The following is a 25,734-nucleotide window of genomic DNA, read 5'->3' on the forward strand; positions in this document are numbered from 1 at the left end:
GGCTTCAGCTGTTCCAATCACCTCCGTGGCCACAGATGTATAACATCAAGCACCTAGGCATGCAGACTGCTTCTACAAACATTTGCGAAAGAATGGGTCGCTTTCAGGAGCTCAGTGAATTCAAGCAACAAGTCCATCATTGAAATGTCCTTGCTACTAAATATTCCACGGTCAACAGTTAGTGGTATTATAACAAAGTGGAAGCAACTGGGAACAACAGCAACTCAGCCACCAACTGGTAGGCAATGTAAAATGACAGAGCGGGGTCAGCGCATGCTGCAGCGCACAGTGTGCAGAAGTTGCCAACTGTCTGCAGAGTTGATAGCTAAAGACTGCCAAACTTTGTGTGGCCTTCAGATTAGAACAACAGTGCGTAGAGAGCTTCATGGAATAGGTTTCCATGGCAGAGCAACTGCATCCAAGCCTTACATCACCAAGTGAAATGCAAAGCGTTGGATGCAGTGGTGTAAAGCACGCTGCCACTGGACTCTAGAACAGTGGAGACGTGTTCTCTGGAGTGACGAATCATGCTTCTCTGTCTGGCAATCCGATGGACGTGTCTGGGTTTGGCGGTTCCCAGGAGAATGGTACTTGCCTGACTGCATTGTGCCAAGTGTAAAGTTTGGTGGGGGGGGGGGAATTATGGTGTGGGGTTGTTTTTCAGGGGGTTGGGCTTGGCCCCTTAGTTCCAGTGCAAGGAACTCGTAAGGCATCAGCATACCAAGACATTTTGGACAATTTCATGCTAATTGTGTGGGAACAGTTTGGGGATGGCCCCTTCCTGTTCCAACATGACTGCGCACCAGTGTACAAAGGTCCATAAGGACATGGATGAGTGAGTTTGGGGTGGAGGAACTTGACTGGCTGCACAGAGTCCTGACCTCAACCTGATAAAACACCTTTGGGATGAATTAGGTGGAGACTGCGAGCCAGGCCTTCTCGTCCGACATCAGTGCCTGACCTCAAAAATGTACTTCTGGAAGAATGGTCAAACATTCCCATAGACACACTCCTAAACCTTGTGGACAGCCATCCCAGAAGAGTTGAAGCTGTTATAGCTGCAAAGGGTGGGGGAGTTCAAAATTGAACCCTACGGACTAAGACTGAGATGCCATTAAAATTCATGCACATGTAAAGGCAGGCGTCCCAATACTTTTGGCAATATAGTAAACCCAGCCAAAATAAGTGTAAAGGGAATAGCCTGTTATAAAATATTCAATTTCAATCCAGAAAATTCTTCAGTACTTTTTTTCTACCATTCAAAGTTCTCAGTTTTATGGCCAGCATTATTTAACCCACTTCCTGGGTTAAGTCTAGGTCGTCATGAACCTGCCTCAGCCTGTGATTTGACAGTGAAAGAAGAAGCAGCACAATGATGAGCTCATCTCTGCTTTCTCTTACTATTAACATGCTTCTTGCCAACACCTGAACTGATTGGCTTCATTCATGCTGCTTTTTCCTCTCCCAGTACAGCCCTGCTGTACAGGAACTGCAGGAGGTAGATACCAGGTCACATAGAGGCCCTAATGATGCTGAACCTTGATCATTAACAATGGGAGAGCCATTTTGCTGCCTCAGATAGTAAAGGAATGAATCCAGAAGCACAGACAGGTAACCTCTTAGAGCCTCTGATGTGGCCCTCGACCTTAAACCAGACAGGGAAGCGCATGCCTGGGGTTGACAACCCGTTGATCTCTATCTGTGCTTGCCGACCCACCATCCCAGAGCATAAGAGTGCATCAGCCAGTTTCGGCAGTGGAGGAAGCATGCGGCTGCGGAGAGATCAGGAGCCGCACAAGCCAATGCTTCCTCTGTAGCTCTGGCACCTGTCCCAAGAGGAGTGATACTTTACCTGAGCCCTTTCTAGGAGCCTGGAGAGCGATGCCAGCAGAAGCTGGAAGAGGAAAAGGTCAGTGTATTAACTCTTTAGCTACCAGAACCATTTTTGCATTTTTTTTGCACACCTGTTTAACCTCTTCATGCCGATGGTACGCAAATATGCGGCCTCTCAGCAGCTGGGCCTTGACACTGAGCGGCCGCATATGCATACCCTTTGTAAACAAACGTGCTGAGAGGGCGCGTCCTGCACACTCCGAGCGTATGGTGTCCCATGGAAAGGTCCCGATCTCTCTTTGCGATCAGGATCTTTCCGATCATGTGACTGCCAATCACGCTGGTCATGACCCTAAATCCTGCCTCCTGACGTGAGAAAACTTTTTTTTTTGTGTTTTGGATAGAGTGGAGGGGGATTAGAACCCGTTAGTTTTTATTGCTCTCTATGCCCCTGTTGGGGGAGATTACCCCTCTCTATTTGTCCTGTTTACCATTATCATCAAACGTGGAAGTAAAAGAAAATCGCAAATTTTGGGCTGTCTCCAGAAAAGTAAGAGCGGGGATATTTTCCAATGGGGACACTAGTTCTGGTAACCGGGGGCTTCCCAAGGAATTCCCTTAATTTGCAGGGATTTCCTCTCACTTCCTGTTTTGGCTATGAGATAGGAAGTGAAGGTAAATCTCCCCAATGGGACACGGATGGCAAAAAATTAAGTGACGGGTTATAATCCTCCCTTAGTTTATCCAAAATGAAAAAAAAAAGTTTTGCCTAAAGTTCTACTTTAAGTGGCCCTCGCTCTTCAAAAGGTTGAGCGCCCCTGTCCTAGAGATTCTACCACTGGGTTTAGCAATCATGATGCTGGTGATTTTTTTGATAGCGGCAGAAATGCTTGTCTGACATAATGATTACACAGCTACATTAATGTATATCTTGTATATATATCTTTTAAAATGAATGGCACTGTTTTGCACCTACAAGTGTTACTGTAGTCTTTTGTGAACAGGCCCTAAAAGTTTCATTAAAAAAAAAACCAAAGTACTACATCAGTCCTAAAAATGTACTATACTGTATAACCCCAAGTTTTACTATCCTATCCTCTGTTTCAGCCAACTTTGGTTACTGTACAATGTGAATTATATAAAACGAATTAAAACCAGTTCAAATCCTTAGTGAAAATAAGCTTTATTACATCAAGTAATAAATACATACAAAGATGCAAATAGTTAGACTCGTTGCTTTTCTCCCAACAAGTAACAGCCTATTCTGAATATGGAGTAATAACCAAGAGGCAGTTCAGTATATCTGCCAGCAGAAAGGTCATCACCCCCATGCATGTTGAATGGCTAGCAAAGCATTTACAGACATGCAGATGCATAGGTCAGTGGTGCAGCCCCTTTCCACCTATTTGTTTGCTGAATGTGAATTGTTTTTACAGTTTCTTCTGTTGTAGAAATTCCAACATCCTAAACACCAAACTGAACAGGGCTTGATCCCACAGCTTTTTTTTTTTTTACATTTTCAAACAATAAGAAAACAACTTTTTAATGTTAAGGGCAAGCAAGGAATGATTTGACAGTAATTATCCTAACAGATAATAAAGAACCACTAAACCTACAGCAAGGGTTCGTTTTACAATTATGTATTCTGAAGTGCTACTGTTTGGAGATATATTTAAATTTACCTTATTCAATCAAGAATTCTTATTCTTTAGTGCAGCAAGCCATAGCAGCCACTTAAAATTTACTATACAGATAGCAGACCCAAAGAGGATGGTTGGTTGCTGTACTTAAGAATGTGTGCTCAATTATAAGGGAAGTGAGTATTTTGACCAAATCATCATTGTCCAACTCCAAGCTGTATAAACTTGAAAGCGTATTGGATTTAAACATATCAGGTGATTTGTATTTGTGTAAAGAGGGGGGGTGTGGCCTAAGGACATCAACACCCTATATCAAGGTGTGCATAATTATTAGGCAGCTTTGTTTCCTCAGACAAAATGGGTCAAAAAATAGATTTAACTAACTCTGAAAAGTGAAAAATGTTTCAGAGGGATGCAGCACTTTTGGAATTGCCAAGATATTGTGGCGTGATCATGGAACCATCAAATGTTTTGTTGCAAATAGTAAACGGACCCATTATCCTCCAGTGCTGTCACATTCCAGAACTGCAACCTACCTGGAATGCACAGAAATACAAAGTGTTCAGTGCTCAGAGTCATGACCAAGGTAAGGAAGGCTGAAACTCAACCACCACTGAACAAGACACATAAGTTGAAACATCAAGACTGGGCCAAGAAATATCTGAAGACAGGTTTTTAAAAGGTTTTATGGACTGACGAGATTTGAGTGACTCTTGATGGATCAGATGGATGGGCCCATGGCTGGATCAGTAATGGGCACAGAGCTCCACTTTGATGCCAGCAAGGTGGAGGTGGGGTACTGGCATGGGCTGGTATTATTAAAGATGAGCTAGCTGGACCTTTTCGGGTTGAAGATGGACTCAAAATCAACTCCCAAACCTGCTGCGAGGTTTTAGAAGAAACTTTCTTTAAGCTGTGGTACAGAAAAAAATCTGCACCTTTTAAGAAGACCATGATATTTATGCAGGACATTACATGTATCGAAGTACTACACTGCTTGGCTAGCCAGTAAAGATCTTAAAGATGAAAGAATAATGACATCCCCCCTTCCTTGCCTGACTCAAATTCTATTGAGAACTTGTGGGCCCTTCTTAAACGGGAGATTTACAGCGAAGGAAAACAGTACACCTTTCTGAACAGTGTCTGGGAGGCTGTGGTTGCTGCTGCACAAAAAGTTGATTGTCAACAGATCAAAAAACAAACTCCATGAATGGAAGGCTTATGACTGTTGTTGAAAAGAAGGGTAGCTATATTGGACACTGATTTTTTTTTTTTTTTTTAATGTTTATTTGTAAAGTTTGAGTTGTTTATTATTCTCACTTTAACAGATGAAAATAAACAAGTGAGATGGGAAAATGTTCATTTTTCACTTAGTTGCATAATAATTCTGAACACTAATAGTTGCCCAAAAATTGTGCGCACATATATATTCTCCTAAGAAAGCCAAAACCTCACTTTTACTTTAAATATTCAAGTTTGAGGTTTATTAACATTTTGGATTGGCCAAGAGCACTGTAGTTGTTCAGTAATGAAGTTATTTGTCAAACTTGTCTAATAATTGAGCACACAGTATATAACTTATAAAATACAACCCTGATGATTTTGACTGCCCTGTGCAGCACAGTTGGTCATCATAGTAATGGCTACATTAGGCAACAGGAGCTCATGACAGTCAATAACACCAACATAACCCCAGAGGTAATCAGCTAACCACTGTGTCGAGTCAGTTTTTACTCAGTGCTGAATTTTCATGGCTCATTCACACCATAGTGCAGAGACGTCAGTTTTTCTGCATGTGTTCTGCAAGGGCACAACAAAAGCAATTGTTCTCTATGTGCCCAGTTCACATCACAACATTAGTATCTAGTGCAGAATTTTTCTCCGCAGGAATCTGCAACATGTATAAAACTCATTGAGGCGCACATGAAAACTGATCACTGCAAGTGAACTCTGCGCATCGGTTTCTCTGAACATACGGTGTGAACGAGGCCGCACTGGTTTGGTAGATAAAGTGAATGTATAGTCAACATTTTTTTAAGTTTTTGTTAGCGTGGGAAAGGGTTAGAAAGCAATACAAATTTGACAGGGATTCTATTTCCCACTAGAAGGATCCAATCTCTCTATATGTCCTATTGTCTGTTGTCACTGAAACAGAAACTGTTCAGAAACCCAAAATTGTACAGTTGTCCAAAGACCAGGATGAAAAGGTATATCTCCAAATTGTGATACCTGCTCTAGAGACAAATGTCCAAGAGGGAAATTACCCTCACTTTCTGTTCTGTCTCCATGACAGGAAATCAAGGGAAATCTCCCCAACACCACACAGACTGCAACAAATAAATTGACAGGGATTTTAACCCCCTCCCTACTCAACCCCCCAATAAATTTGGCTACACATCCACTTTAAGATGGCCATATCCAAAAGGGAAGCAGGATATAATTGTCCTCTGGAATGTCTGCTGTTAAGAGTGCTCCATATAATTAAATGCTCAGCTCAGTGCTCAACAGAGAGGGTAAGGAGAGTGGTGCAGGCAGACACTTTAGGAAAACAAAAAGGTAATTGGAACCACATTCAAACCTGTTTCATCAAAGTTTCCCCAAAAGATAATGGACATTCGCCTCACCATATAAACATGAACTTGTCATACGAGATTACTTTTTTTCTGGCACCTCAGGTTTATATGCAGATATCAGTTTATTGGTCCTTTTACTGGAAGAAGCATAATTGCAAAAAGAAAAAAATCCCTTGTTCTTGAAAAAGCAAACACAAAATATGAAGTATCTAATTGTAACACGTAAACACTGATGTAACCTGGATATAAACATTCCAGGAAGTTAAGGAAAATATATTGCAGTTTATGATGCAAAACATCATGAATTTCCTTGGACTCTTAGAAAAAGAATCTGAAAGAGTCAGCAATACTTTTAAATATATATATGGAAATTCTGTTTACTAGTAAAAATTGCATCGTAGGATTAGCAGCTTTACAGTACATTAGAGGGCTCCAAAAGAATGATACGGATCCCTCTAGCTAAATAATCAGAAAGACTGCCCTGAAGGTTTAAAAATCCAGAAAGAAATATCTTTGTATGCTTTAGACATGTGGTATTGGGCACAGCTAGGATCTTGCATTTCGTTCTGTCTCAGCCAAACATTCTCGTACCAGGCCCCTTGCATGGATAATTCCTAAGAAAAAACATAAACAGGCAAACCATGAACAAATTAATGCAGACATCAGCAATCAACCAAATACAACAACCAGCAGGAACCTGCAAGAATCCTTGAAAAGTGTGCTTTATGTAAAGTGAAAACTTTTTTTTTTTTAAATTTAAGATAAAGTAGAGGATAATTAAGCCCACTGTCACTTTTGTTCTGTCAGTTTTGCATCAGGGAGATTTCCCTTCACTTCCTGTCCAAGATACATAGCAGAAAGTAGCAAACATCTCCATGAGGAAATCCTCTCTTAAAAACGGAACTTCACTTTCTCAATCAACATGGACTATTTTTAATCTTTATGCTGCTAGCATTGCTAAATAGATAGGAAAGTATATCATATTTACTTGTTTTAAACTTTTTTTCTTACATTTCTTTAGCTACTTCCTTGTTTCCATGCCTAGGCAAATTATGTCATACAGTAACAGTTTTCAGGAGGGGAGGGAGAGTTCTTAGCTCAGCCTATGCCTGAGCTAAGGGCAGATGCGTTATAGGAAGTAAATGATACATGAATCATCTGCCCTTACTCAAGATGGCCATTGCCAGAAATGCTAAAGGGTGTTTTTCAAAGCGATTTCCCTTCCCGTCATCAATTTTCTCTTGGTGTTTGGAAAACAGAAGTGATTCATGCTGATAGCAGAGGAATGAAGCAGCAGACAGAAATGACACTTAGTGCTCCTAATTGAGACAAGTACATACTATAAAAGGATGTGCTTTGTTCATATTTCATGCCAGAGTTTTACAACCACTTTAAGCAGGTGTGATGGAGACGTTTTTTTTTTTTTTTACACATTCCTACACATTGCATTTAGGGCAGCCCAGTAATTAAAACTTGCTGCCCTTCATATGCCGCTCCACTTCCTTAAACTGAACCTCTCCAAAACCGAGTTTCTTGTCTTCCCCCCAGCCCGGACACCACCCCCCATTGACTTTTCCATCACATCCAACAACGCCACCATCAAACCCGCCCCGCAGGCCAGAGTACTTGGTGTCATTATGGACTCCAACCTATCCTTCCAGCCCCAAGTCCAAAATACGCAACATCGCCAAAATACGCACGTTCCTAACCCCAGAAACCACTAAACAGCTCATTCACTCTCTCATCATATCACGACTCGATTACTGCAACTCCCTCCTCACTGGCCTGCCTCGCCGCTGGCTATCCCCGCTTCAGTTGATCCTGAATACGGCTGCCAGACTCATTCACCTTTCCAACCGCTCCGTTTACGCCGCCCCCTCTGCCAATCCCTCCACTGGCTTCCGATTGCGCAACAGATCAAATTCAAAATCCTAACACTGACGTACAAAGCTGTCCACCATACTGCTCCAAACTACATCACTGACCTAATATCCAAGTACCGCCCAGCACGCACACTCCGATCTTCACAAGACCTCCTTCTCTCTAGTTCCCTGGTCTCCTCCTCCCATGCCCGCCTCCAGGACTTCTCCAGGGTGTCACCCATCCTCTGGAACTCCCTGCCCCAACCCATCAGATTATCACCTACTCTCCTTTCCTTTAGGCGCACCCTGAAAACCCACCTCTTCAGGGAAGCCTACCCCACCCCCTGCTAACTTGCCGACCAACTCCACTCTTCCTACCACTCCATCCCCCACAGCTTTCTCCTCCTGTGCCACCATCCCCTCCCTTCTAGATTGTAAGCTCGAAAGAGTAGGGCCCTCGAACCCCTCATGTTTTGCATTGTATTGTATTGTTATTGTTCTGTCCCCCATTGTAATGTACAGCGCTGAGCGAAATATTGGTGCTTTATAAATACTGTATAATAATAATAATAATAATAATAATATGCAAAAGAAGAGAGTCTGACCTATTTTAAAAATTATGCTACACTGTAAACCATGGTACTGCACTTGTGAGTTAGCAAGATGAGTGGGGATACCTTTACAAATGAATGGCATCAATGCGCATCTGCAAAAGGGCAGCACATTTTGCGGTTTTACGGGAAAGCACACGATTTTGCACACATTCCCACAGTGCACAGGTGTGGGAACAGGTTTACCCATTATAACATTTCCCCTTCTGCTCCTGTGACAACTCAAAAATGCTGAATTCCGCATCACTCTCTGCATCAGTCACCAATTCAGATTGAGAGGGTGAATCCCCCAGCAGGTACACAGAAATAGAGACTTCACAGACTTATAACCCTTCCACATTAAAGCCTGGTACACGCTACTAATTTTTTTTTTCTTTTGTTCAACCCAGTGGGCTGAACAAAAACCTGACAGCTCAAGAGGAGCCATTGTACTAACTATCAGATGTTAGTACAGTGATCTCCCCTGCTGTGCTATTGACATCCCCCGATTCCCCCTCCCCCCGCCAGAAGATTCCGGCTAATGGATGATAGTGCTGACTGTGAGCCAATCGGCAGACCTTTTTCAGTCATGCCCTGGCTTCTGTCAGACCGAATGCCATACACACGGGCCGAATGTCGGCTGGTTTCTATTGAACCAGCTGATGCTGCGCGACATTTGGCCAGTTTTTACTAGGCTTATGGTGAAACTATACTCACCTCTGCTCCCCAACCAGTACAGACATATTCTATCTAGTTTTTTTCTGCACCCAGAATCTTCAGCCATCTTAACTGGTCAGTCTAGGATGACATAACACCCGCACATGCGTATGGCAGTTCATTCATCCTGGCACCCAGCAGAGACCATGATTGTACACTGAGCTGCTCAGCACAATGCACACACAAAAGAAGAATGTGAAGCCTTTACTGTAGAAAAGATGTGTCTGTTCTGAAGTAAAAAAAACTTCCTACAGCATTTTACTAAACAGCTATATTTCCACTTTAAATCCAAAATAAAAGAAAAATTCTGGCTTTACATACATTGAGGGGAATTTATCAAAACTGGAGCAGCTGTGCATGGTAACCAATCAACTTGTATCTTTAGGTTTGTTCAATTAAGCTTTGAAAATGAAAGATAGAAGCCGACTGGTTGCCATGCATAGCTACTCCAGATTGTGACTGCTCCTTTTTTCACCTCACTATATTTAAGCAATATCTAACTATTCATCAAAGGTGGAACAGCAGGAGTTGGAACATTCTGTTTCAGGGAGTTACAAAATCCAACTACTAAAAAGGACAAAATGTTTACTGTTCTCATCTGATTTTCTGTGACACGGAAGGTTTTTTTCAACTTATGCATAGAATGCATTAAGGTGAAAAAAAACCTTTAGGCTGTAGAACCACTTTAAATTACATGCATTTAGGGTTCCTTAGTCACAGCTTTTTTCTTTTTTTAAAAACTGCATCCTAACTTTTTAACTAAAATAACAAGGTTCTTAATTATGATGTTATGTGAGGGAATTAAACACACCCTTACCTCTTTTTAGTCTCTCCATTGCGCTTTTACTGCCTGCATAGGTTGGTCTAATTTCTTTACCCAGCTCTTCTATGATGACAAGAAGCTCTGCATACTTGCTTTGCGGCACCTGATTGCTGGTTGTACTCTAAAAACAGTATAGAAAACACAAGGCAGTAATTACCAAACGAAGTCCAAAAACTGTAATTACTGTCAAATTACATGTAAATATATTTATTCATCATCCATTGAGGGACACACAAATTCAGAAACAGTCAGGTTATGCTACCACTTACAGGCCTGCATGCCTCAGTGGTTTTGCTAGTTTCTTAGGAGTTAGATGCTTTTTCTTCAGCTCTGCCTAGCCTTCTAACCTTGTAATATTTCTTCCTAAATGTCTAGATTCTTGCTACACCTCTGGCATTTACTATCCTCAGTGACTTCGATTAAGACTCTGATGCTTGAGCTGGTCTCTTCACTGCAGCTATACAGATGGAAAGGTTCTCTAGCTTTAAAGACCGTACCTGGACCCCAATGGACTAGACGTGTGGAGCTAGCCTGAAATGTGACTTTTGGGCACTGGGATGTTCATTGAGGTGCTCTGCAGACCTTAGTATTCTGTGTTAGCCACAGATCTCCTTCTGGTTCTAAAGCGTGGCACAGCCCCAGGTGTGACTGTGTCTCTGAAGAATCTCTAAGTAAGACCAATCACCCTGCACTAGGAGCTACCTCTCTATTGCACTGTAGGGTGCACACTAAGGGTTAAGGTTGAGGGATCAAGCAATATCAACCAATCATGTGGAATGCTCTGCTCTCCTTCCCACAATTCAGTCTGGAGGTAACATCATCCCACTGCCGCAATTCCTTGTAACACCATGTGAATCTCTGGCCAGTTTTCACTGCCCGCCTACAGTGATTTTCTCCCTCCAAATGCCCAAAACCCTCATCAACACCAGCTGCCTGGGTTTGTCAGTACCTGGGGCCTTACCTCACATTTGGCCTAGTTTTACGGTCACTGTGTGTCTTTGCAAAGATCCACACAGGAGAATCCCCCACAGGTGGCCTCAGCCTGTATTTCCCTTGTGGTTCTTGGGACGGTTACCCAGTATCCCCAGACAGAACAATGCCTGTAATCCAGAACCTGGGACCCCTATTGTCAAAGGATCACCCTCATCACAGTCTAAAGTGAGTATAACTGAGGCCTTCCATATGTAGACTTGACTTTCTATCTGCTTCTGTTCAGATACAGGAGCATTCTGCCCACAGAGGTTCTACGTGCGCTCCAACACAATCCCCTGCAGAGTCTGGCTTTAACTACTTCAAGTCTGGACACTTTCACCCCCTTCAAGTCCAGTCCAATTTGAGTGACATTTACTCAGTCATGCAACACTGTACCCATATGAAATGTGTATCCTTTTTTGAGACAGAAAGAGCTTTCTCTTGGTGGTATTTGATCACCACTGGGTTTTTTTATTTTTTGCTATATAAATGAAAAAATACTGAAAATTTTGGGAAAAAAAATAATTTGCTTTGTGTGTTATAAAATTTTGCAAATAAATTATTTTTCTTCATAAATTTAGGCCAAAATGTATTCTGCTACATTTGGGGGGTAAAAATAACCCAAAACCGTGTATATTATTTAGTCTGCGTGAAAGCTATAGAGTCTACAAACTATGTGACATATTTTAGAAAATTGATCAATTGAGACCCTAAAATGCCGAACGCTGGTATGACATGGCAGTGATCAGAACGTTGGTATGGGTATAGCGGTGATCAGGACATTAGCATGAGGTATAGTAGTGATCAGGACGCTGGTATGGTGGTGATCAGGGTGTTGGTATGGGGTATGGCAGCGATTAGGGCATTTGTATGGGGTATGGTGGTGTTCAGGACACTGGTATGGTGGTGATCAGGACATTGGTATGGCATATGGGGGTGTTTTTGTGCTCACTGGGACAGGTGACAAGGGATGCCTGCATTATTTAATATAGATATTCTGCGGAAATGATCAGGGACACAGGGGCACAAGGGTGGCTGGCACTGCAGTTTGTGAGTGTACAAGCAGCCTGACAGGATTCTGTACACTTACAGGCTGCAGGATCATTTCTCTCTACGATCACACCGACACCAGAGAGAAGCGATCTTTACTTTAACTTTACAGTGTTTACAATGTGAGTGCTGTGATTGGTCATAGCAGTCTCATGGTAAAACACCATGTGATCGCCTGGACACTAGTAATGTAATCTGCTGTGTCCAGGCAATGAAGCGGTCGCCAGGCTCCTGGGTGCTTGCTCTATGAGCTGTTCAGGAGCTGCCAATGCGGGCTGACATACAAAGCTTCCCATCCGCTGTCTATGTGCAATGGGCGGATAGGAAGCGATTAAACTCCTGAGCTCAGGTTGGCCCCGCTACACTTATTACACTTGTTTAGAATTGTATTATATGAATTGGTCACATCTTCTAGTATTTATTAATGAGCGCTACACTTTTTATTTTTGTATTTTACACTGTTTTAGGTATCAGTTGGTGAGTGTTGGCAGCTTTAAGCTAGGTTTTACTTCCATTTATAGCGCAGGAGGACCTTTGATCATTTAGCTTAAATAGTTAATTGCCTAATTAACTTGACCCAGTGACAATTGCTCTCAGGCTGCTGGCACCTAGACTGTGGTCTTGCAAGCTGCAAAATGCATAGCTGAGAGTGGCATTGTTACGCAAGTGACAGCGCAGTGTGAGATTGGCCAGTCCTTTTTCACAAATTGGTGAGAAGGGCAGGGATCGGGCACTGCATTCATCACACTGCCAAAGACAGTGGACCACATGTCCACCCTAGCGCCTTAGCTTGGCATCCCCACTGTGGAATGTTCAGAGACCTCCTCAGAAAAAGGGTCTGTTTTCTGGGCTGCAGCAGTCCCAACCCTAGGGGCCTAGTGTCTGTATACTTCAGCTGAATCAGGCTACTCAGGTGGTTAGTGTTTGTAGCTGTGGCTCACTATCAGGCAATGTTATTCAGATTAATGTGTACATAAACTCTACCAATAAATGTATTTTTTGCTCCCGTTTGGTCTGTTAAATGTACCATTGAAAGTGTTTTATATCTGTAAGCCAGATATCTTGAGAGCTGATAGCATTGTTCCCTCCTATTTTGGTGGACTAAAAAACAGCTACCCCTGTTATGGACACAGAGGGAGGTTTTATATATTCCTAACACAGTGTTATATAGGCCTAACCTTCCCCTTGTCCTAGGGTGACAACGGTACTGAGTGGTGGTCCCATCACTCCATTCTGTCTTTTTTGCTGGCCTTGTGTTCTGCTTTCTACAAAACTGAAGTATGTTGGGTAGAGGAGGGGTTATATGGTGTCTGGCTTATAATATTGCTGTTTGCCAGTGTCCCAACTTCCTGTTTCTTAATGCCTGTGTGTTCCTCAAAAGACTCAAAGAAAAAGATTTTACAATAATTTCAGCTCTTTTTTTTCTCATATATCCCATACTACTGTATAGGTGTATGACTTTTTCAGTATTGAAGCAGAGCTCTAGCAAAACAGAAACATATTAGAAAAATAGGTTACCTACCATTGCATGCATGGCTCTGCTGCAATTCCACATCTCCCTCACCTGTTTGTAATCTGCCCTGTTTGTGATGAAGAATCAAGGCCATCTCCCTTTTTCATGATCACCACGGTCTAAGAAGCACCCATTTAGATACCAGGTGGTTAGGAAATACATACCCTTGCAGCTCAAGTTACCATTAGATGCAATGCATACTTACTCAGTACCCACCCAGATCTCTACTGTGCTATGAATAAGTGATGCCAGTTAAGCTACAGACTGCTAATTACTGCTCCAGTACAAATCTAAAATGTGCTTTGCAACCCCCCCATCAAGGTGGCACAATTGCAATTAAAAGTGGCATCTGATGTCACTGAGAAGTTACAGTACATACGTTTGCCATCTCTTTCCACCTCTCTGCCAACATTGTCTCTAGTATGAACAGGGTGCTGGACACCACACTGCCTGGACTTTAATTCTCTGGACATTTTTTATTTATTTTTTTAAGCTGTAGAGTGAATGTGGAAGGTAATTTTTTTTAGTTTTTATTATTGTTTTCCTGTTGGAGGGATTTCTCCTCACGTTCTGCTCTGTCTGACACCCCTCACCTAAACAGAAAATGAGAGCACTGACATCAATAAAAGCCTGAGAGAGGTTCTATCCTTTATAATTATAAAGTTAAGACAACTCACCCAACAAGGACTTTCATTAAATCCTGACAAAGGTTCTAATCCTTTCTCACACTAAAACTAGAAAAAAGTATTGGCTGCAGTTGACTTTTTAGGGTTAATCGCTTCTATTGTGGGAAATAACTTCCATGTAGACCAAGGGGGTTGGATAAAACACTGTAGGGCTAGTCTGCAGTGTAGCTTTATGTTTGACTAATGAGCAAGAATTGTTTTTCCTTAAGGCGCTTTTATGTTTGGTGCCAAATATTTCAAGTAGTATATCCAGGTATTTTAGCTTCTTGAGGATTCATTTAAAGACAGATTAAAATAGAATGTGATAGCTGTACTTACAAAGTTTCTAAATTGCTACTAGAATTGTTTAGCATGCACCTCTTGCATACAGCTTTGGCATAACCTTAAAGGTTCCAAAGAGCCGTGAAACCAAGGTGTTCAGTTATTTGTATCTAGAACCTGACAATAGGACAGCTACCGTGCCCAAGACTCTGCAATTGTCTGATAAATGTGATGATCAGCCTCACTCACCAGAAGCAAGGTGGCAAAGGTGGGGAAGGGTTAGATTTATTAGGCTGGGGGTTGGCAACCCATGAAGGCTAAATGCTCTTCCTCCATACGCAGAGCGTCACAGGGAAGCAACATACCAATTTTGTCTACTGTGCTTATCCCAGGTGGCCTTCCTCTTCCATCCAACCCAGGCATATGTATGTGACATCCCCTTACATGGGATGGTTGAGAGAGGGCTTAGCAAGTATCAGTGTGCCAGAACAGGTAGCAATGTGTTATCACTGCTTCCCTGTGCTGCTCTGCAGGTGGAAGAAATGCTTCTACCCTGCAGACTGCTGACCCACGAACTCAGCCCTGCTGACTCCATGACACTGCCCTATGTAATACTGACATCTGGACAATGCCCTACGAACTATTGGCACTGGCCAGAACTCAGACCAGACTCAGGTCATATTTGAGGGCAACCAGGCCTGAATCTAGTCACATAAGGTAGCCTGCAGTATCATTTGTTCTGCCTCCATGAACTGGGTGACCAATTACTCTCCAGACATGACAGAAATTGTGAATACAAGTTAGTTCTACATTTCTCACTGAAACTAACTTTTAAAGTTGGCTTTTAGGTAACTATTAAAAGGTACGTTTATGTTTTTATAAGTGACATCCTTTACTTTTTTCTTTTTTTTTCTAGTTAAATGAGCGCTGCTTCTCAGTGTTCTTTGATCTCTTTCATGTTGTCCAGGTAGATATCCCTCTCTTAAAGGTTGCCTACCATTAGGCTATTGTTGCTGACTGTTTCACATTTGTGGAGATTTTACCTCACTTCCTGTCTGGTGACGACATGGGCGGTTAGAGTAAATCTGTCCAACAGAAACACAGGCAGCAGTAAATACTGCAGAGGGTCAGCAAATATTGACACAGGTTCTGACTTTTCTCAACTAAAGAATGTTTACAGTTTGTTTGCTGCTTCCCTTTTTTTTCTTAGAGATCTGGCCCCCCTTACCACCTGATATAGATGCAAATCTCCCCAGCAGAGCCACAGTGTGCAATAAAACCTGATGGTGGTTCTATACTTTTCCCAATCCATTAAAAACTGACATGCAAACGTTGTCTGTGGTTGCACTTTAGGGATTTTAAAGTGACTTCATTTCAGTATTACCTGAGTATATCCTAAGGATGGGGGTCCATAGTCATTCACCAGCTGTCTGTATTGTGCAGATGATGCTATGCTAGTAGAGGGAGAATGTGCACTTACAGCTGTTGAAAAAAAACATAAAAGAAAACAGTTCAACAAAATGGTACATATGATGTAGAATGAATTAAATTAGTCTATTACATTATCACAATGAGCCATTGGGGTGGATTTACAATTAGACTGATCATACTGCAAGTGCAGTTCCACTCAATTTCCCTAGTAAATGTAAATGCGGTAAAGAATCACTTTGTATATAATATCCAATCAGGTGCAAGAAAAATAACAGCAGTTTTTTCTTGCACATGATTGGATGATGGAAATCAGCAAAGATTTACCACATTTACTACTATTTAGGGAAAATTAGTGCAACTGTACAGTTTATTTGCCTTTAGTAAATCAACACCATAATTTCCATGTAGTTTTTCAGTAAACAGCTTAGCCACTAGGCCTGCAGATATATCTAAGTTAAGTAAATGTCAATGGAAAAAACAAGTTATTACCTGAAACTTCTGGAAACTTCTTTTCCAGGAATCCTCCAGGATGGTTTACTTGAGATGACTCCGCTCGCCTGCAGGAAACACAAGACCTAGAGAGTTTAAAAGCCCTCTAGTAGCTTCCAGCCTAAGTATAAGCAAGATGAATCCTTGGGGACAACAATAATATGACAAACAATAAAGGGGGGGGGGGGGGACTCACCATCCTGGAGGATTCCTAGAAAAAGAGTTTTTAGATAATAACTCATGTTTTCCCAAGGCATCCCCCAGGACGGTTGACTTGAGAGTATCTTTAGGGTAGGATTAATGCCTATAGCACCTTCCTTCCCAAAGCCTTGGTTTCATTGGAACTAAAACTTTAACCAAGATGTTGTATACAATTGCGTGACTACCACAGGTGACACCCACATGACAGGTAACAACTTGTGCTGCAATTAAACTTTGTGCCACATTGGAATAGAGATTGCTGATGACATGGATTCTTTATTGTTGCATGAGAAATTTCCTTTTTGACCATACCAAATGTATCAATGCAAATAATGTGATGAAACATGTCCTTCAAATAACAGAACCCTGAATCTATCTATCTATCTATCTATCTATGGGGTCATACATGGGTCAATACAGAAAATGCAACTTGCATAGCTGGTGAGTAGGAAGATTGCAACCATTACACTGATTATAGGATGCCAGCCTTAGACAACAAAAAGATATACTTGCCATGTGGTGTAGGCCCTGAAACTATGAAGGTATTACGAGATGAGTGGTCAATAAGCCACAGATCAAGGAACCTCTAGCAGGCTTTGGAGGAACCCTATGGTTCCTCCAAAACCTGGTTGAGAATTGCTGCCTTAGACTAACAAAAACACCACAGCAACTGCTGAAGCATGAAGTGTACAAGGCTAGGAAATTAAATATAGACAAGTACTGTATAGATGTATGAATAGTTTATATTGATAAAACCACTGCTATAGCAATACACAAATAATAACAGTTAGTTACCTGGTAATTGAATTTCCAGGAATCTTCCAGGACAGGATATGAGAGTTGCTCTGCCCACCTGAAACAGGAAACACGTGATCTGCAATTATTAAAAAGCCAAAACCAGCTGGAATCCCCAGTAACAAACCAGAATTGAAGGCCACCAACAAGAATAAAACAATGTTCAAAATGTAAAACATCTACGAGCAGGAATACCCTGCTGTCCTGAAAGATTCCTGGAAACTTTAGTTTACCAGGTAACTAGCTCTGTTTTCCCAAATCATCTTCCAGGACAGTACATGAGATGACAAGAGAAAAATCATATACTTGAGTGAGATTGACAACCTGCAGCACGTTTCTGCCAAAGGCTTTGTCCTTGATGCAGAGAAGGACCGCTTGGTAATGCCTCTGCATCTCCAGGGCCCAGTTCTGTTCCTTGAGCCACTGTCTGGCCAAAAATTTCACTCTTTGCAAAAGTTGCATACACATTTTTTCCTGGATGATCAGCCAATCTAAATCTTGTAGAGGGCATGGCTATTTGTAGGTTGTTCAGCGGCATCACTGCTGAATCCACAAAGAATAGTAGGTCATCCAAATGGGGATTTACTCTTGACATCATATATTTACATAGCTTTTCTGCACCTCCAACTATCTTCCACCTTCTCTGGTTGGACAATAATGTGGACATTGTTTTGCCTCATATTATTTTCCAAATCATCTCCCTTTGTTCATGTGAGGCGTAGAGCAGAGGTTTGAATCATGAGCTAGTGGCACCAGTCTATCCTCCACCTCACTCTCTCCTCTATGGCCATATTAAGTTTCCTGATCATTTGCAGATTTTGTTGCAGAAGTGTCTGATACACCCGATCTGAATATTATGATAACCTGCTGTAGTAATGCATTTAGTAATCGCAGCAATCACATCTTTCAAAGTCAGCTCTGCTTCAGGGTTGGCAGGGTCAGCAGTCATCTGCTCGGAGACCTGTTCAGGGTCAAGTGGTCTCTGTGTTTCAGTATAATCTACGCTCACTGTGGCTCACTGTTGTTGCTGATCATCACATTCCTCCTGACTCTCCTGGGTATCTTCCTCACAGAAGGAGAGTGAGGTTGCACAAGCCTTTCTTTAGCTGGGTCTACGACTGAGGCACCACCACTTTACAGCTCAGTTGAATTCACCACACCTTCGTAGCTTTCATGAGTCATTTTCTGTGAGATGGTGATGATCCAATCGATCACTGTAGTCCTTACACTCACCGCCTTCCTTTCGATGTGAAAAAGAAAATTTACAGAGGGAAGCATAAATTGCAGGATTATGCTTGGGAACTCCATGAGGCACCTACGCCCACACACCTGTCCAGGCACCGCCCCTGGTATTACTCTGATTCTCTTGTGACTAAGTGCTTCTGTCTATTCACCTCTGTGAAAATACATGTGCAGAACAAACAGCCCAAGGGGAGAACAATACTGCAAATTAACAATCCCCTTTGATCCCTTGATAGCAAACCCTAGAAACCTCTGGGATGCCTCTCTGATGGCTATGTGAAAGTATGAGTCCTTGAGCTCCACTGTTGCTATATAAGCTTGCAGAGGAAAAAGATTTACGAGGGAAAATATTTACTCCATAGAGAATTTGCTTGTATTTTACTGTCTTATCCACTGTCTTCGAATTCAGAATAAACAGTGCTTCCCCCTTATTTTCCTCCCACCTGCAGCTTTTGAGTCATTGGGTTTTGGGAGTGGGCTGAGGAGGGTTTAAAAGAAATCCTGGGATTCTGCGAATCTTGCTTTTTGAACCCTTTTTGTTTTGTAACGTGGGTTATAAAAAAAAATATTTTTTTCCCTGTTTTTGGTAACCATTTTTACTAACCCAATAATCAGTCCAAGATGTTTCGAGAGGGGCCCAAACAGAAATTCACCACTTAAGAGCAACCTGTAAATTCTCGCTTTTGAAGACATTCCTGATTATGTCTTCAACCAGAGGGCTCTTCTAGAGGTGTTGATCAGAACTGTCGGATCCTCACTGATAATTTTACAGACCTTGCTGAAGCATCTACTATATACACCACTGCCACAGAATTTGCTTTCTTGGTGTGCTCGACTGAAGGTTGGAGGGCAGCTGATCAAGCCAACAAACAAAGGTTTAGGCCATGCAAATTCTTGTCAGGACTGGTTCAAAGTCCCATCCTTCTTGCCCATGGGACCTTTCACGTACCCATGTTTTGTTAAACAGAATTTTGAAAGTGGAGCATCTCGTTCTGGGAGGCCCAGACTTTTTCATTTTCCTCTGCAAAGGGGAATCTTCATTTTAGTTTAAACAAAGAGAAGAACAGGGGTTTGAAGATGGGTCAGCCCATTCATTAGTAACAGTTTTTTTTAAAGCCTGCAGCTTCTATTTTTCACACGCATAAGATGTGCATTGATCATCTAGTTTCATGGTGTCATTTGTTGCCCTGTACAACCTATATTACAGTAAATCTTTACATTTGTGTCAGAAGTTTCTATTTGTGTTCAAATATGAGGCATGCCGTATGGCATTGCACAGGTTAACTACCATTTCCTGTTAAAAAACTATATATCCCACAATCCTTGGGTCTCTGAGTCTAGTGCTTTGCAGGTGAGAGCTAAACAGTAATTACATCTGAAACAAACACAGACAAGCAAAGAAAATTTCAAGGCACGGGCTGGTTGCTGTATGACCCTGAACAAGAAGTTTCCTGTCCTTAGGGACAAACTAGGTTAATTAATACATGGACATAAGTGATTCAATCATCAGGCATGACACTACAAACTGCAACCGCAACATGTGAGCCCATCACTACAAAGGTAAGGCAAGAAAATAATACAGAGAATTTAACTACGCTATTACCTAGCTAAAACAACAAAAACATTTGAAAGTGTACAATGCTTCTAAAGTTTGGTGAATAGGAAATGTATGTCCTTTTTTGGACTGTAAGCCTTTGTAGAATTTGACATGAATAGAAAGCCTACTCCTCTTTAAAGCCAAGAATACTGTGATTCTACACTACTGTGACTGGCTTTTAAAAGCTCCTGTGTATCTTCAGCTATCAACATAAATGTTTAAGGTTTAACCTCCACAAACTCTTATCTGCACTCTTGCCTTACAAAATTTTCCAAGGAGATAGCTCAGTCCTTAGGCTCCTCCGGGTCTTCTGCATTTTCACTAGTGGGGGATACCAAGGTTGTTGCACTAGACAGACCTGGAACAGAATTGGACCCTGGAGTTGCAGAGGCAAAGTCCTAAAGTAAGGAGTGAAATGACAAAATAGCGGTGGTCATTTCTTCACTCATTGAATTGAGGCATTTGAACAATCCAGTGGATTTATCATAACATGTTTGCCTATGCAATGTTGGCAGAGGGGTTTTGTCCAGAAATTTGGAAATTTCATGTTCCAGGAGACACATCTTTTATTTCTTGACCCCAGTGGCACTATCAAGAGAGCTGTTGTCCTTGTGGAAGGAAAAAAAACTTGCTCCCAAAAAAACACTGCTATTAAGACTGCCAGGCATCTGTTCTGCATAAAAAGGCTCTGCAATTAGCATCAAGGCCTATGGAAGAGAACATACAGTAGCATGAAATAATTGTTGCTCCTGTTAGGCCTTTGGGAAACACAGTAAAACTGGGGCCTCCAGATGGTTGTGGCCATTATTTATTGTGGATCCTGTGGTTTCCTATTCCAGGTGAGCAAAGCCACTCTCATATGCTGTCCTAGAAGACTGATTTGGGTAAACCATGTATGAAAATGCTATATACTGCTATAAACTGCAATAATTATAATTACAATCTAATAAGCTTTTCTGTATTGCATTATGACAACTGTGAAAAAAATATCACAATGGCTAAAGGAAACAACAGACATACCATGAAAAGCCCACATAATGATATTATTTACAGAACTCGTTAATAACAGAAGGCTCACCATACCAGTGTGGGTATCTTGCAAACAATGGTACACATAGACTGTACTGCTTTAAGATCTGATCTGAACATACTAAGAGATGTTGGCTACAATGCAACCATATAAATGTGATGTGTGTTTAAGATAAATACATACATCCTGACCTCCATTGCATAACACAAAGAATAATACATTAAACAGGTTAATACTCCCAGCTGCCCTTAGCAGCGCTGTAGACATACCACAAAGGATAGAGTTCTGTTGCAGTTCAGGTATATGACAAGAATCTCTGCATATAGCCTCCTATAGCAACCCTTCATTACACAGGTCTTACCAAAGGAATAACTAGAATCTTCAGGACCCTGGTGCAAGAAATCATGAAGGACCCTGCTGACCCCTGGCTTGGGCCCTTCCCACTGATCCTGGGGCCCTTTATTCCCATCATGGGGCCTATGTTCTGCAGCAGGGACCCTTCCTTGCATCCCCCCCCCCACAGTAGCAGAACACCAGGGCCCAGTTTCAAGTGTGACTTTTGCAACCCTTGTACTTCCACCACAGGTGTCAGTAGTTTTTAATTTTTTCATTATTGTTTTACAATTTCAATTTTAATAACTTTACAATTTTCTTAGGAGCCGCATTGGGGGGCTTTGGTGAGATATTAGGGGTCTAAACACACCTCTGATGTTCTACCTAGGACACAGCCCTCAATCTCCTTCTCTGCAGCCTCAGGAGCACAGAATGAATGGGCAGGAATAGCTCTGCACAGAGCTTCCCGTTCATTCACAAACAGAAGCACAGTAAACACAATTTACTATGCTTCACATTGTGAATAGAGAGAGTCAGTGATCGGTACCGATCACTGACTCTATTCATTCAGAAAAGGAAGTGGCCGGTAACTGATACATTTGATACAAGGCCCCCTCATGTGCATTAGTATGGGATGGGGTACATAGCACTGAAATCCTCAGAAGTGTCAACCTAGGGTTAAACAGTGCACAGATAGGAAGGATTTGCCTCTTTGGAGCAAACACACACACACAGCACCTCACATTAATAAATCACAAAATGTGTATTTATTAAATTTTTGCCTTGAAGTCTGCAGAACATTGCAACCACGATCTGCAGGTCACAGGCGCAATGCACAGGATCCTTCACAGCTTACGTTAGCTCCAGGTCAGTAGAGACGTACGGACCCTCTGTTATGGAGCTGAAGGAAGATTCCTCCAAGAGCTCCCTGTCAGGTTCCGGTCTTAAGCCATTTTGATACTAGTAGGTATTCAGACTAAAGCTAGCTATAGATGGATCAATGCTCAGGCAGTTACCTCTGAATGGGTTGAAATTCAAGTGGTGGATGGGTCTGTTGGCACCAAGGAGCTGGGCAGAACGTTCCTGGCTTAACAGTGACTACATCCAATCAGATACAGTCGCCATTCAGGTATTCTGACAGCTGCATGTGCAGCTGTAAAATGGGAAAATGGAAAAAGGAACTGGAAGATGGAAAATGGGAAGATGGGAAGATGGAAAAAGGAACTGGAAAGAGGATTTTCGTAAAAGCAACCATGTTCATACTGCATGTACAACAAACACATTGACTGCAATTTTCAATGGGGGTAATTTTTCTATCGCTCATTAAATGAGGCGACTGCCCCTCTCCAAGCTTTGAAGCACACCCATCCAGGGAACCCTGGGAGGGATACTCTTAAGGGAAAGCAGACTACCATACTCCTAGAGGATCCCTGGAAACACCAGCATACCCATCAAGACCATATGACTTATAGATATGCAGAGGGGAGTACCATAGCTTAGAATGAGCAGGGAAACCAGTTGAATTACAGCCTTACAACATCCAACAGGCTGGAAGACATGCAAACAAGCAATTCTCCATCCCTCAGTTGGACCCCCAGCTGGAGTAAGTGTCTGCTAGCGTGCTAAAAACACCAAACTCCACCCCAGAAGTTGTATAAAAGAACCACTGCGCCCATAACGCTAAAGTATACAGTGCTAAAAAGCTCAAAGGTAAAATCTTACCTCTGGTAAGATGGTGTCCTGTTTCTGTAAAAAATCTGACTTATTCATGGCTGTAAGACTGCCAGAGATTCAACTAAATTTCCAAATCCAGGTAGCAAGAATAATAATCATGCATTGGGCTCTCATTCTCATCAGCATCTAGTTTTGCTGGAGAAACTGCTCCCTGATGCTTTAAGTAACATGCAGGCACCCATGCGTCACTTTCGGGATGACAACTTGCTACCTCCCTATTCAGTCCCATAACACACAAGCTCTAGTGTCTTGTTCACCCTCCATACATCTGTGAAGCTAAAAACATGCAGCTCAGCCCACCGGCTTGAAGGTAGGGACAGGACATTAACAGCAGTTCATAAGAAAGTTTTTGATGTCTGCTACTGGAGCCATAGGGAGCTCGTAAGCTCTCTAAGTGAAGGAAGGAGGGGTGTAGTGCTGTGCGCCCCATTGCCAGACACTTACCCCATGCCCCCAATCAATGAGTTCCATTGACCGGCTCACATGGTTGGTGGCCACTGAGGATGGGGGTGGAATGTCTCTGCCAACTTCTGAAAAACCACATAGAGACACATAACGAACAGATGCAGGAAACACAAGAAAGGAGGGCTGGGAGTTACTGGAGGGCTTTTAAAACTCTTTATGTTTTATGTTTCCTGCAGGTAGGCAGATCCATCTGTCAAAACTTCCAGGAGGATGACTTGGGAAAAACCTCAATAAACATGTTTCGTCCAGCTTTAGAGCTTGTGCATACAGTAGTTTTGTGCTTTACTGGAAGATGTGACATGCAAAATACCATAAAAATATGAATATGCCTGGCACTGCATCTACTGTATTTAACAAATCACAGATACAAATAGTACCCCAATGTTTCTTTTTACATCTTAACTAACTGTAAAACAGTCACATTATGCACCAGAATATACATAAAGATAATTTTCCATTTTGTACCTAGCCAAAATGAAAATGTAATGTCCCTAACACTTAAAATACTTTTTAAAAAATCTTCAATAGTGCAAGATGGAGTGGGAGGAGGCAAGGATGAGCTGAGCTATATTGGCGTCAGTGGCCTCACATTGCGGCTTACTAAATGGTGAGTATGGGTGAAGGTCCACTTTAAGGTGGACTTCGAATTATCACATAACGTGGACATCACCCACAAAAACAAAAAAGTGATTTAGCCACCTTATAGTACCTTATAAAGTATAGTTAGGGAGCTATATTTATTGGATGCATGCTTTGTATGACTGACTTCAGATTGGCTTTGACTCTTGCTGCCTATGCTGTGTAAAAGCTGAAACAGTACTCAGTTACCAAATACTCAAATATCATGTCATGGCTAAGGAACTGTTAACATTTGAGGCAGAAGGCGGCAAAGATGGCCACTCGATGCCCCTGTCTTTCATATATCTGGTCCATTTAATCATGAAATAGCAGGAAGTTGAGGAACATTTGAAACCTGGAGGAGGACATATTTGGCAAAGATCATGATTTATGTGCTGAACCACCTGGTATAAAAATGTGCTTACTCTAGTAATAGATGACAAAGGCAGGCACTTCAAGGATATGTATCCCCAGATGTGCCTCCTTTTATGAACCCCAGCAGACAATATGGAGAGGGCAGTATTCCAATTGAACCCTACTTTCCAAGTTGGTGGCAAAAGTAGCACCTGATGTTAGTTGTAGATAGCAAAAGATGTAACAGTAGTTATGAACAGACCAGGTTTTAGGAATCGATTACCTTAAAGTAGAACTCCATACTAAACCTAACTAGCATTACAAATGCTCTCTCCCGCTCTAACAGAAGATTACTGCTACAATTTGCACCAGCTTTAATCACCGGTGTGAATGTAGCCCTAATGTATATATACCAGCAGTGGGCAAACTACGGCCCGCGGGCCGTATACGGCCCGGCGGACCTTTTAATCCGGCCCGCGGAGCGTGATACTGTCAGGATGGCTGACAGGATGTGTGTAGGCGGGGCAGCGTGACAAACGTGAGGGGAGCTAGGCTCCTCTCACAGTCCGCCCTGAAGACCGGAACGGCGTGGGAACACGGCGAGAGGAACGCGCGGAGCAAAGGTAAGTAAATTGACACAGGGGGGACTTGGGGACTTAATATGGGGGATGAATTAATATGGGGAATGAATTACTATAGGGGGGATGAATTACTATAGGGGGGATGAATTACTATGGGGGATGAATTACTATATGGGGGATGAATTACTATATGGGGGATGAATTACTATATGGGGGGTTAATTACTATGCTTACTATGGGGGAATATTACTATACTTACTATGGATGACACATACACATCATTCATCTACTCTTGGTCCGGCCCCCGGGTCCAATATATGAACCCATTGCGGCCCTCAAGTTAA

General features: G+C 42.1%; 1 protein-coding gene across 2 annotated transcripts in view; it reads right to left on the reverse strand.

Moving 5' to 3' along the window:
* Window positions 1-2,997: 2,997 nt before the first annotated feature.
* The window catches only part of CDK2AP1 (cyclin dependent kinase 2 associated protein 1), a 28,311-nt gene continuing 5,574 nt past the window's right edge, over window positions 2,998-25,734 (reverse strand). Inside the window, exons 2-6 of one of the 2 annotated variants that reach the window (XM_089662007.1) lie at window positions 17,437-17,494; window positions 16,441-16,508; window positions 15,905-16,002; window positions 10,033-10,159; window positions 2,998-6,660 (exon numbers count right to left, since the gene is read on the reverse strand). In XM_089662007.1, the coding sequence (XP_089518133.1) occupies window positions 6,593-6,660; window positions 10,033-10,159; window positions 15,905-16,002; window positions 16,441-16,508; window positions 17,437-17,494 (419 nt within the window). In that variant the 3' untranslated portion in view covers window positions 2,998-6,592. The remainder of the gene's footprint in view (window positions 6,661-10,032; window positions 10,160-15,904; window positions 16,003-16,440; window positions 16,509-17,436; window positions 17,495-25,734) is intronic. The other variant, XM_089662008.1, reaches the window with a different exon arrangement.

This window comes from Staurois parvus, unplaced genomic scaffold, assembly GCF_062004578.1.
Source record: "Staurois parvus isolate SC_StPar_1 unplaced genomic scaffold, SC_StPar_1.0 ptg001418l, whole genome shotgun sequence".
Lineage (NCBI taxonomy): Eukaryota > Metazoa > Chordata > Amphibia > Anura > Ranidae > Staurois > Staurois parvus.